Source organism: Dendropsophus ebraccatus, chromosome 13, assembly GCF_027789765.1.
Source record: "Dendropsophus ebraccatus isolate aDenEbr1 chromosome 13, aDenEbr1.pat, whole genome shotgun sequence".
NCBI lineage: Eukaryota > Metazoa > Chordata > Amphibia > Anura > Hylidae > Dendropsophus > Dendropsophus ebraccatus.
The window spans coordinates 54,856,614-54,870,416 of NC_091466.1; the positions used below are offsets into that span (position 1 = coordinate 54,856,614).

Consider the following 13,803-nt stretch of genomic DNA (forward strand, 5'->3'; position numbering starts at 1 on the left):
TTAAATTAAAAACATAAATACATTTACATATCTGACGTATTGGCACCAATGATTTAAAAATGTGTTTTTCTCCAGAGTACCCCTTTAAAGGGGTTATCCAGCACTACTAAAACATGGCCACTTTCTTCCAGAGACAGCACCATGCTTGCCCCCAGTTTGAGTGCAGGTTTTGTAACTCAGATCTATTGAAGTGAATGGAGCTTAATTGCAAACCACACCTGACCTGGAGACAAGAGTGGTGGTGTCTCTGTAAAAAAGTGACCATGTTTTTGTAGCGCTGGATAATCCCTTTAAGGCTAAACAGTAGATTCCCAGAGAATCACATATGTTTTTGACCCTGTGAAGCTGTGTACAACAATGGCTTTTTGTCAACTACTTACTGCTACGTGGTTTCCCTGGCAGAAGCATATTGTAAGACACTGCACAAAATTTTCGCATTTTCACATTTTGCGCCACCACTTTCTGCTACTGCCCAGAAACCCAGTGACCGTAAGCACAGACGACTTTAAGGCCATGTTCCCATGTAGTAAGACAATGGCCGTTCCGTGACCTGACCGGCTCACGGAACGGCTGGTGTCAGAGAAGATCATCCTGGACGGTACTGCATTACTGGCCAGATGATCTTTACAGCTGCTGAATTTGTGCGCCCCCATCCGAACTCGTGGCTGCACTCAATGGAGCGCGCGGCTGGAGCCGCATGCTCCATTGTGTGAAATGACAGTTTCTCTGCGGCCGCTATTCACTTTAGGTGGAGAAAGTTTAAATGGGAACATTGGAGTCAATATAAATTATTGGATAACTATAGTGAACACTGTACATCTTAATTGTAAAAGTGGTGATTAATAATTATTGGATAACACCATATCACAATTTCTGGTTTTGTTGCCAGATTATAGTAATATTAATTGTAATTAGGAAATAACCCTTTTTCTGTCAGGATGCTTTACGTACTGTACAGTGTTCTATCTCTGCCTGAAATGTGTTTGTGTTTGCCAGTGTCTTTCATGGTGAGGGGGGAGGAGCCAGAGCTTTTTACATTTCTATATATGGTCACAAATGGAAAATAAAAAACAATATAATGTAGAGTATTATACAGTGTGTACTGGACCCTTGTGCTGAGCAGCAGACATGGATGTTATCTATATACTTCTGCTTCTTCAAGGTAAGATATGTGACTTTTTTTGTATTATTATTATTATTATTATTATTATTTATTATTATTTATTATTATTATGCAACAGAGCTCCTGGATACAAAGGTACAAGAGAAACTTTTAAACCATTCAACATATATTTTTACTTAATATAATACTTTGGAAATCAGGTAGTAATGAGGGTGGGATAAAGTTGTTTCTTCTGTTTAATGAAATAATTCCATTTTAATCCAGTCAAAAGCTGAAGTTCTGAAAATTAATTAATAGGGAACAAACAAGGGAAAAGAGTCCAAATGTATTAGTATAAAGACACATTTCTATCAAATATTGCACTGATGTACAGTAGATAGATAGATAGAATGAGAGTAGAAATATTGATAGATTTTATGTAAATCGGAAATAACTACAATACATAGATATGATATAGGTAGGTGGATAGTTAAAGATAGATAGATAGGAGATAGATAGATAGATTAGTGTGAACTGCTTTCCCATAAGACTAAAAATAGCGTTACCCTACATAGTGTTTGAGGTTGAGTACATTTCATTTGACCAATGTTCTTTTCTGTCAATATTTTTTACAATACTTTTCTATTAAATGTCAAATTATTCATTCAAATAATGTTTATAATTTGTGTTAGCATTTTTTAGTATATGTTTATATTTTGTTATAAATATGTTATGTATGTATATAAATAAATATATAATAGTATATGGTTATTTTAGTATCCTAGTATATGTTTATATGTTATGTATGTGTATATATTAGTATAGGTTTATATTTGCTAGTATACTAGTATATGTCTATAAAATACATAAGTATATATTTTAGTATGTTTTATTTTAGTAAAACAGTTCAGTTTTTGTATTAACATACACATATAAGTCTTTAACCACACTGGTTTTACACACTACTACATAGGACTCCGGACACCTTATTTAGATAAAAACACACACAATTTCCTCACTATCAAAAAAAGATGATAAAAATATACAGCTACAAGTACTAAGCCGACCACGGAGGGTCATCATGTAATGAAATTCCAAATCCGGCAAATAGGCCGCGGTAATGCTGTGACTTGTAGTTCTTCTATATGCCAGATGAAAGGAAATCCAAATTTCAATGTAGCGCCGTTGGGCTTGGAAACTATGGTATCCTATGGACTTTTGCATATGGGGTGTTTTATTATGTTGTCATCCTGTGAGTATAATTAAAGAAGGTTGTGTTAGCACACTACTGGGAGTGGAACTATGTGAAAGATTTGGATTTCCTTTTATCTGGCAAAACCTGAATATAAAAAACTCCCAGCATTAAAGCTGGCTGCTGAATTTTATTACATGACAATCCTACATGGTCAGTGAAGTACTTTTAGTTGTGTATTTTTATTACCTGTTTGTGTATAGTTTTTGTATTAGAAGCTCCTATAAGATCCCATACTTAACGTAAGTTCATCAACTTTAACCCCCAGTTGATCTAGATCAGGGATGGGGAACCTTCGGTTCTCCACCTGTTGCAAAACTACAATTCCCATCATGCCTAGACAGCCAAAGCTAAAGCTTTGGCTGTCCAGGCATGTTGGGAATTGTAGTTCTGCAACAGCTGGAGGGCCGAAGTGTCTCCTTCCCTTATCTAGAGTAACCAACATGGATCCTTTTGTGACAGATTGGAAAAATAATTTTCTTCCCCCTATTTGCACTGGATTAACAATGTAGAGTCCATTAATGGAAATAATTCTATCTGAAAGCCATCTGCAATTTGAGCCATTACCTAATCTTGGGGAGGGTAAGGGTCCTATTAGACGAAGGGATTTTTCGTTTCCACACATTAATGATAAACCATTGCAAACAAGCGCTTCTGGGAATAACCTGAAATTATTTACTATTATACACAGTTATTAGAACGGGCTGCGGATTTGAGCTGACTCTTTACACGGTAACTCCCGGCTGCTATCTGAGGCCGCCCCTGTTAGTCAGCATGGAGGGACAGCTGCCTGACTTGGTGATTAATAGAGCAACGATTTCTCCAACCACAAACACATGGGTATGAGGGTGCAGGTCCAACAAAAAAAATAATAAAACTAAAAAATATGTATAAAATATATGTATAAAATTTATTAAAAGACTCAACGCGTTTTGGAACCGCTTTCGTTCCGTTCTCAAGAGTCATGACTCTTGAGAAAGGAACCGGAGCGGTTCCGAAATGCGTTGAGTCTTTTAATAAATTTTATACATATTTTTTAGTTTTATTGTTGGACCTGCGCCCTCATACCCATGTGTTTGTGGTTGGAGGAATCGTTGCTCTATTGATCCCTGGAGGATATCTGGAGTTGTTGCGGTCTGTCTCACATGTGCTTCTGAGTGTTGTGCCTCCTAGCTAGCACAACCTTACCAGGTGAGGGTTACCTTGTTTTTTCCTCCCCTTCGTTTTATCTGGTTGATCCTCACCATGGAACGCGGTCTCCTTCTTTTTTGTCTATGACTTGGTGATTGGTTCAGTAGAATGCAGTTAAAGGGGTTATCCAGCGCTACAAAAACATGGCTACTTTCCCCCCTACTGCTGTCTCCAGTTCTGGTGTGGTTTGCAATTAAGCTCCATTTACTTCAATGGAACTGAGTTTCAAAACCCCACCCAATCTGAAGACAACAGTAGGGGGAGAGTGGCCATGTTTTTGTAGCGCTGGATAACCCCTTTAATGAATAGGTGCTGCATTGATCTCTATGAACAATCACGTTCTGGAGGGAAAAGAGCATTGAAAAAAAAAAAGTAGTTTTTTTTTATATAAATAGATCCACTCCATAATAAAAGCTTAACTCCCCCCCTCCATTGTTCAAATAAAAAAAAAAACATTCAGTGGAATGGCCCGAACTATTAAATTATTACATTCCTGATCTTGCAAAAAAAAGGTTAGAGTTAGAATAGGGCCATTTTAAGTACATGTATATATAAAAAAGTGTTAAAATAAAATAATAGGTACATAAATTGGGTATCATTCCAATTGTACTGACCTGAAGAATAACTGTGGCATGTCAGTTTTAATACATGGTGAACATCATGAAAATAAATCTCTTTCCAATGTAGAAAAATTGTGTTTTTTTATTTTTTTTTTATTTTATTTTACCTCATTTACTGTCACCTCAAAAATAATTTTTATTTTTGTTTTTGCCTTGTGTTTGTAAAAATTAAAAGTGTAATTACAAAGTGCAAAAGTCCTTATATGATTCTGTACATGGAAAAATAAAAGTGTTTTGGCCTTTCAAAAGTAACAAAAGGAAGACAAAAAAAATAAATAAATAAATTGTGGTGTCCTTAAGGGGTTAATAGAAATCAGGGTCTGCTATGAAAATAGTATTGGCAGAGAACCGCATAGGGTCTTGTTTTACTTGTTAATTTTTTCACTTTTCTAGTTTTAGGTACTAAACATGAGAAAGCCACATACAGCTAATAATAATAATTTTTATTTATATAGCGCCAACATATTCCGCAGCACTTTACAATTCTGGGGGTACATACATAGACAAAAATCAGACATTACAGAGATCTACATATAAATATCAATACATGCGGAGTGAGGTCCCTGCTCGCATGCATGAGCTTACAGACTATCAGGAGGGGGTGCGAGACAAAATGGCAGAGGGGCAAAGTGCTTCATTGTTCTTATGGTCCGGCCATCTATATAAATAGGGCAGTGCAGGTAAGGATGTGTGAACCAGTCACCAACCAATGCCTGCATGGCTAGTGGTCAAATAAGGGGACCTGATAATCCTGCTTGAACCGTTATGTCTTAGGGCCCTATTCCACCGGACGATTATCGTTCGCATAATCGTTAACGATTAACAATCTCAAACGACCGCTAATGAGAAAGACCTGAAAACGTTCACTCATTTTCCATGATCGTATTTGCGATTGTTTTTTTCTTCGCTATTTCTTTGCTATTGCGTTCGTATCTATTGCGAACGACGTCTTATTCAATGCGAACGATTTGCGAACGTTTTGAGAATGAACAACGATAAAAATAGGTCCAGGTCTTATAAAGTGATCAACGATTTGTCGTTCAGTCGTTAATCGTTATCTGCATTTCAACCGAACGATTATCGTTTAGATTCGGACGATTTAACGATAATCTAAACGATAATCTTCCGGTGGAATAGGGCCCTTAGGGACATGTTTGAAGCTCTCTTTTCTCTCTCCTTTCTGGCGTTTCTGAGAGTGTGGCGTTTTTCTCCTATAGACCTCAATGGGAATGTTTTGGTTGTCTCAAAAACGCCATTGCTGTGCGTATGTTTTTTTTTTTTTTCTTCTGGTGGATTTGTCACTTAAACAAAAACGTCTAAACCACAAAAAAGATAATTCACACATAAAGTAAAAAAAAGCTAAAAAAAAAGGCAGTAGAAAAAAAAAACAGTTTCTGGTCCATTTTGTGCATTGTGCTTAATACCAGTGTCTTAATGCTGTTTTCACACATTTTTTTCTTTTGAAAAACTGTCGCTGCAGTTTTTGAGCCTAAGCCACAAGTGGATCCGGCAGATAGGAGGCTTCCTTTATTTTACCCATTACTTTGAATCTACTTTTTTACCTAAATGTGCCAGTGATTTGTAATTTACTTTTATTAAAAGATCTCAAGTCTTCCATTACTTGTCAGCTGCTGTATGTCCTGCAGGAAGTGGTACATTCTTTCACATCTGAAGAGCAGGTAAGGTTTTTTATGGGGATTTGCTACTGCTCTGAACAGTCACAGACAGAGGTGGCAGCAGAGAGCACTATGTCAGAAATAATGCACCACTTCCTGCAGGACATACAGCAGCTCATAAGTTCTGGAAGAATAAGGATTTTTTAAATAGAAGTAAATTACGAATCTCTTTTTGAAAAGAAAGAAAATATTTTTCTGCTGAAATACTCCTTTATGGTGCGTTCACACCTACAGGATCTGCAGCAGATTTCATTTAAATAACTGAACACTGCATCAAATCTACTGCAGATCTGCTGCAGATCCTGTAGGTGTGAACGCACCCTTAAATATTATACAGGCAAAAATATGCCTGGTTAGATCACTGGGGGGGGGGGGGGGGGTGTCTTCCAAAACTGGTCATGGATGGATTAACATCTCCCTTGCAGGGGATGGTATTACTTGTAATATTTGCTTATTACATTAGGACCTTTTACCATTTTCCAGTAGCTATGACCTATGTCTTTATTTCAATGTTTGATATCTTTTCTTACAGGGATCAGAAGTGAAATGGTTTTGCATCAGCCCCAAAACACTGTGTCCGTGGATGTTAATAGCCCTGCAGTCATCACTTGTGTGTCAAATGAAGTATTAGAAATTGAAGATAAGATTTCTTGGGTTTATAGAAAATGGGGAAGTAGTGAAACACCGGTGTGGGTGAAGTCCTGCACAGAGAATGATGATACATACAAATATGGCTGCAAACATGAGAGATACAAGGCCACTTTAGATATCTATAACACACAGATCAATGACTCCGGGGTTTATTACTGCGCCTACCATTATAGTCCTTCTTTTTGGAAATTTGGCAATGGAACAAATCTGAATGTGAAAGGTAAGAATAATTGTCCGCTTTCTCACAGTGACACTGGCTTAGGATATCTTCTTCTATATAAATGACTTTTTCTTGTTATAGTACTAAGGCCCTATTCACATGTCCGTGAATCCGCAATTGCGGACAGAAAATAGGGTCAATGTATTTCAATGGCCTCATTCACACATCCGTAGTCGTGTAGAGGGCCGTCATCCATACCCCCCAAAAAAACAAAAGGACAGGCCCTAGTGTGGACAGAAATTCCTCCACGGACACACCAATTGAACCCCATGGGATCCGTATTTTTGCAGATGCAATCTGCAAAAGTACGGAGCCGCAATCCGCAAATAGTGATTAGATTATTATTAACCACACTTTCTCATGTTTGCAGATCAGCAAAAAACTAGGGTCCTTTTATCAGCTGGCAGAAACCCTAAGGGTATGTGCACACTACAGAATTCTCGTGGATAACTTCCCGCGGATTCTGCTTGTCAATTCTTTGGGCAGATGGCGGAATCCGCTTGAGCATAGAATGCAGTCTATGGGATGGGCGGAGAGTAAAGTGGAAGCCCGCAGGGGTGAGCAGCAGAACCCATGGGAAGTTATCCACGAGAATTCCGTAGTGTCCACATAGCCCAAGGCTGAAATGTAATGTGAATGCATCACATCATTTCAGTAACTGATCATTTCATTGCGGTGCTGCATCGTTCCATCGAGTTATTACATCACTTCCTTGCAGAAATTCCTCAATTATTGTCCAGCTGTCCTTCATTGTGTTAACTCCGTGTCTGAACATAACCCCAGGCTACGCTCACACATAGCGCTTAGCATTTAATTAGCTCTAATTAGCGCTATTTTGCAGCAAATTGCACAATTCAAGGTGAAAAAGTGCCAATTTTAATGGAATCCCAGCAAAAATATTGCTATTTTACGACGATTGCGCAGTGTGAACATTCTATGGGTGAACATACCCTTAGTGCCAATATTCCGCAAGTATAAAAAAAAAAACAGCGCTAAGCCGCCAAACAAGAAATCATTGCAGCATTTGTGTAGGTACATGAATCATTGGTAGCCGTCTGCACCTTTTCCTGTGTTGGGGGCTATCATCAAAATTTATAGACCACATGAACAATCCAGCAATTGTAAACGCTTCTATTAATTAGCGCCAATCTGGTTTATGCTTATAGTCGGCCATAAACAACAGCCATAACTATATCTGCTTGCAGAACAAATCAAGATATCAGAGAACAAAGAACCGAAAATTACTAAATACGTTATCCTCCTCCTTTGTGGTCTTGTTGTTTCTCTTCCTCTTTTATCATCTCCTTTTGTGAATAATAAAAACAGATATAGTTAGCTTTTTCCGAGAAAAATATGGATCCCATAGACTTCTATTGGCAATCCATTACACAATCACAATCCGCACTAGGACATGTCCTTTTTTTTTTTTTTTTTTTTTTTTTAACGGATCAAAATTGAAACTGACTGTGTGAATAGCCAAATATGAATCAACGTGCTCTAAGTTGAACCGTAATTACGGATGCGCAATTACGAACATTTTTGTGAATAAGGCCCATGCTCTTTAAATCTAACATTTTGGATGAGTCTCGGCTCTAAACAAATGATGCAGCTCCCACATTGATCATCCAGTGATGATACATTCTAGAGATTTGATATTAATTTAATGGGGGGGATACATTTACCCTAAATATTTTAATACATATTGCTACCATGTAAACCACATGGTGACTGTATGAATATGTAAAAACGTGTGTTATCATGTATGCATGAAGGATACAATACAATTTAAGCAGTACTATCTACTGTGTATTCTATATTGTAGACACCTCAACCTCCAGAAGCTCTATTCATATTCTTGGTCATCGCCAGCCTCTGCATCCTCACAGCTCCTTACTGCTGGTTTGTGTGGTACGTGCAGCTCATAATACAGTCCCTCTATATTGGAACATCTCAGGAACACATCATAAAGGCCAGATAATCTCTGAAGAACAACCAAATAAGACATGGACGGTAATGAACTTCATCTCACTTCCCTCAAACACCTGGAAATATGGCGAGACGGTGACTTGTGAAGTTGGGTTACAATCCCCTCCCATTAATGTCTATTGGAAAATCCCCGAAAAAGGTAATAATGGATTTTAAACAATAAAATTTATGGAGCTATTAACCATTGCATCAGCAATTTTGCAACTTACACAGATGACTTTATCTTTTGAATGTTGACTTTCCCAGTCTTAGGCTATGTTCACACTGCCTATATGTCCGGCCGCATATTTTCGCGGCTGGACATATACGCGGTAAACTCCGGCCGGGGATTTACGCTACTTGCGGCCGGCTACGTACGGAGCGCGAACTTACGCCCTACGTAGCGATCTGACAGCGGTCTTTTACTTGAAAATCTTCGCCTAGCCCCGGACACACCACAGAACCTTTTGGATCGGCACAAAAAGATGGCAAAATGAAGAAATCACCACTACGTACGGGACCGCATGTTACGCTACGGGCGTAAGTTACGGCATTTTCGTCCTCAAAGAATGGTCTGGTTCATTTTTTACGGCGCCGCGTACGATCCTCGCGTAAGTTCTTACGTAGTGTGAACTGTGCCGCCGTATATTGTATACTTTCCATTGTACGCAAACTACGTAAGTCTCTGGCCGCTTATTCACGGAACGCGCTACGTCCGGAGAGTTACGTAGTGTGAACATGTCCCTACTTTGGGAACATAGCAGGGAAAAGTGTCCATCTTGTTATAATCGCTGCCACGAAGCAGGAACATAGCCTTAAAGTACTCAATATCTAGGTGGCATGTTCACTTTAAGACCATTTCTAAGATGACCCCCCAGAGAACACAATTATCTATGGCTATGTTCACACAATGTCAAAAAAAGAGAAAAGACATCTGTTATTATCTTGATCTAAGTGACTTCAATGCAAAGCATTGAAGTAAATGAAATGCCGACAGTCTGCACACACTGTACACAGTGTAGAAAAAGATGGATGTTGTCTGCACGAACGTCAAAATGATGATCATGTCAATTATTTTCAGACGTCTTTTGCTATTTTTCAGTTGATCACACACAGTTTTTCACCGTCTTTTCACAGTTTTTACTATTAAATTCAATGGACTTTTCAATTAAAGACACGCAGTCAGTCCACCTGAACCAGAATGATGTAGCAACAGCCGACATTGCACTGACGGATGGTCAAACAGAGAAAAGAAGGACATAATTTTTTCCTATCAAAAACGGAGAGGAAAAAACGTTGTGTGAACATAGCCTATATTTCACATTCTGTTTCTTACTATGTTACAGGAGAGCATCCCGGATTTGTTGCCTCCAGATGTCACAGCTTCCTGATACCGGTAGTGGCTTTTGGAATGTTTTTGCTGTTGATATTCTCCATTCACCTCATCAGGACTCTCACGTTTGCAGGTATTGTATACACAATGATGAATGTTAAAGCAGTTAGTTTCTCCAACAGCTTTCACCTTACATAAATTTAATAGCTTGTTCCAGATTATTATTATTTTTCATTCAATACATATATTTTTTTTTATTTCAGATAATAAAACTCAATGCTTAATGGGCAAGAACACAGCGTCTAAGGTAAATGCATAACAAGTATATTAAAATGAATGTCCAGCACTAAGGCTATTAAAATAGTAGTTATCCAGTAATTTTTTATACTTTGTTGGAGCTTATTAAACATTAAAAGCTATATTCATCCGCAGCTCCCAGTCTCTGCTCATCACCGCTGCTTCCTGGTCCTAGTCATCTCAGCAGGAACTGCCCACTCGGATTACTAACGGGGGAGGGAGGACATCACTGCATCCAGTGATTGGCTGAGCGACTAGTTCCTGCTGAGACCAGACATCAACAGAGAAAGTAGCAGCAATGAGTGGGGCAAATAACCAAAAGACTGGGAGCTGTAGGGGACCAGGTTAGGTGATTCTTTTTCTATTTTACACACCCCAGTAAAGTAAAAAAAAAAAATTTCACCCCCCAACTTTAAGACAATTCCCCTTTAACTTCACAAAGTCCTCATTATTTCATTGACCTTCTCAGATCCTTGCAGATCACATATAGATGGCTCTTTTTCATATCACCAATGAGTAACTTCATGACATGTTCTTCACTGGCTAATTTTCTTCTGGGTTTTAGCAAATTATATTGTTCAAAATTTGATGTGATTATATATCAGGGGATTATATATATATATATCTTGCAGAGACAGCACCGCTTATGTCTCCAGGTTGGGTGCAGGTTTTGTAACTCATTTCCATTGAAATGAATGGAGTTTAATTTCAAACCATACCTACACTGGAGACAAGAGCAGCGCTGTCTTTGGAAGAAAGTGGCCATGTTTTTGGAGCACTTTGACTCCTTTAACCCCTTAGCGACCCATGATGTATCTGATACGTCATGGTGCCGCAGGGGGTGTTCAGAGCGGGGTCCCGCCGGGACCCCGCTCTGAACGGCACCGATCCCGGCTGCAATCTGCAGCCGGACAGTGCCTCTATTAGCCGGCGCGGGTCCCGTTACCGCGCCGGCTAATTAAGCCCTTCAATGCAGCTGTCAAACCTGACAGCTGCATTGAAGTGCTTTCCTCCGTGCATCCCTGGTGTCTAGTGGCACGGAGATCCGTTCTTCTGCTCGTGCCGGGCCTCAGCGTCGGAATGACGCTGATCCCGGCTCGGCAATAGATTGCTATGGCCTGCAGCAGGCCATAGCAATCTATGACCGATCTAATGGATCTTTGCTGTGTATATACACAGCATTGATCTCTATGAGAGATCAGTGCTGTCTATATACAAGTCCCCCAGGGGGGCTTCTAGTCCTTGTAAAAAAAAAAGTAAAGTGTTTTTATTAATAAAAAATCCCCTCCCCTAATAAAAGTCCAAATCACCCCCCTTTCCCATTTTATAAATATAAATAAATAAATAAATAAATTAATACCATATTTAGTATCACCGCACACGTAATCGTCCGAACTATTAATTAATCACATTCCTGATCTCGCACGGTAAACGGCGTAAGCGCCAAAAAATCACAAAGTGCAAAATTGCGCATTTTTGGTCGCATCAAATCCAGAAAAAATGTAATAAAAAGCGATCAAGTGACATATATTTGTTAACAATGGTTTGAATTTTTTACAGGCCATCAGATACAATATAAGTTATACATGTTATATATCACAGTAATCGTAACGACTTGAGGAACATGCATAACAAGTCAGTTTTACCATATGGCGAACAGCGTAAATGCAAAACTCCCCGAAATCAAAACAAATTCGTTTTTTTTTCAATTTGACAGCACAAATGATTTTTTTCCGGTTTCACAATATATTTTATGGAAAAATTATGCCTGTAATTGCAAAGTACAATTGGTTTCGCAAAAAATAAGCACTCATATAAGTCTCTAGGTGAAAAAATGCAAGCGCTATGGACTTTTAAACATAAAATGGAAAAAGCAAAAGCGCAAAAACGAAAATTGGCTTTGACCTTAAGGGGTTAAGATCCTTTTTACATGGGCTGCTGGGAGGCAGCAAGAGAGCACGGATCAGCAAGATAAGCGCTCATTCACAAAGCTTTTACAAGGGTCGATTAATCGCGTGACCAAACAACGTAAACTATTGCTCAATTTTTAATGCGGCCATTTAAAAGTGTTATTATTGGGCTCAAATGACCTATTTAGACAGGGGGATGTGTGACCAATAACGATAATTTGTATGGCTGCCCAAAAAATTCAAAAAGTTAAGTGCTCGTTCGTCGGTTGATCACTGGGACTTAGCAGATTACCAGATAAATGAATGTTCCTTATGGTCCTTTTACACGGAGCGATTATCATTTAAATTTTCGTGATAACAATCGCATTTCAGCGATAATCGGCTCGTGTAAACACAGCTAACGATCAAGCGACAAGCGAGAAATCGTTCATCTTGGTCTTTCAACATGTTCTCAAATTGTTGTTGGTCGTTTGCTGAAAATTGGCAGATCGCTTTGTCTAAACAGTCTTTCACAGGTGCACCCTAAAGTGTGAGGTGGGCTCAAGCGAATTTAAAATGATCGCAATAACGATTTTTTTCGAAAGATTTATCTATTTGTTTAATGGTGCGTTTACACAGGCAGATTTATCTGACAGCGGGTCATAAAGGAAAGACTGAGCTTTCTCCTTTTCTCAAATCCATTCCTGGCTTTGGCTTCCAAAATCTGTCAGATAAATCTGCCTGTGTAAACGCACAATTAGCGCTGATCGTTACAAAACCAAATTGTTGCTTCAAAATTGTTAAAAGATCGAGTGAGCAAATTATCACAAAGGAGTTCTAATTATTGATAATCAGCCCACGTAAAAGGGGCCTTTATAAAGAACCAAGGCCCGACTAACCAGAAGAGGAGAGAAGGACTGATCAGATACTTATCAGAGAATAGCTTATCCAAAGGACCTCCCTTATAACAAGACATTGCAGGAGGCTGTAGAAGAGAAACTGAAAAAAATATTCCTAATAAAGACCTGTGACCTTTATTTATTTATTTATTTATTTTTTAGGATGAAATTGTCTATACAGAATTAAATATGAGTCGTCTTAATAAATGTAAAAAACAACCCACACAGTGAGATTCAATAAATGAGAAGAATATGGGCATATCAATTTTATACATCTGAGAGGTTACTGTAAATCTATCTTGTTCTATTATCAATAAACAATTGAATTTACAAGCTAAAAATTGTCTTCATTTTTCAACAAAAAATCATTTTATATTTTAGAGGTAATACTAGTTTTATTTGTAATACTAAAGTACCCACTAACGCCCCACACTGCTTGTTGACCGTAACCAACAAGGCTGCAGCTACCATCTCTGCCAGTCAGGATTATGCAGCATTTGTTAGAAGCAGTAGGTCCCCCACATCTACCTCTGCCTCCTCCGTCTGGACCAGGGGGAAAACACTGCCACTGCTGAAAAAACAGCACAAACTGGATTCCCTGGAGACTGGCTTCACAGCAGCCACACACTGGGATACTAATGGGTTAACCACCACAGCACCCATAGCCTAGATTGAATGGACACTGACCACAGCTCCCACACACTGGGC

The 13,803-nt window shown here is 38.7% G+C and overlaps 1 protein-coding gene across 1 annotated transcript; it reads left to right on the forward strand.

The window, feature by feature from the left end:
- The first annotated feature begins 1,127 nt into the window (after positions 1-1,127).
- Positions 1,128-13,373, forward strand: LOC138771211 (uncharacterized). The gene is made up of 6 exons (XM_069950771.1): positions 1,128-1,162; positions 6,374-6,712; positions 8,535-8,837; positions 10,024-10,143; positions 10,274-10,317; positions 13,258-13,373. The coding sequence occupies exons 1-6, from the start codon at positions 1,129-1,131 to the stop codon at positions 13,324-13,326; spliced, it is 909 nt and encodes a 302-aa protein (XP_069806872.1). The 5' UTR covers position 1,128; the 3' UTR covers positions 13,327-13,373.
- Positions 13,374-13,803: the final 430 nt, after the last annotated feature.

Bases quoted from the DNA above. Each gene is read 5' to 3' on its own strand.
- LOC138771211 (XM_069950771.1), top strand. From the start codon at position 1,129: ATGGATGTTATCTATATACTTCTGCTTCTTCAAG. The intron at 1,163-6,373 runs GTAAGATATGTG...CTTTTCTTACAG, and splicing joins TATACTTCTGCTTCTTCAAG to GGATCAGAAGTGAAATGGTT. The intron at 10,318-13,257 runs GTAAATGCATAA...TTTATTTTTTAG, and splicing joins GCAAGAACACAGCGTCTAAG to GATGAAATTGTCTATACAGA.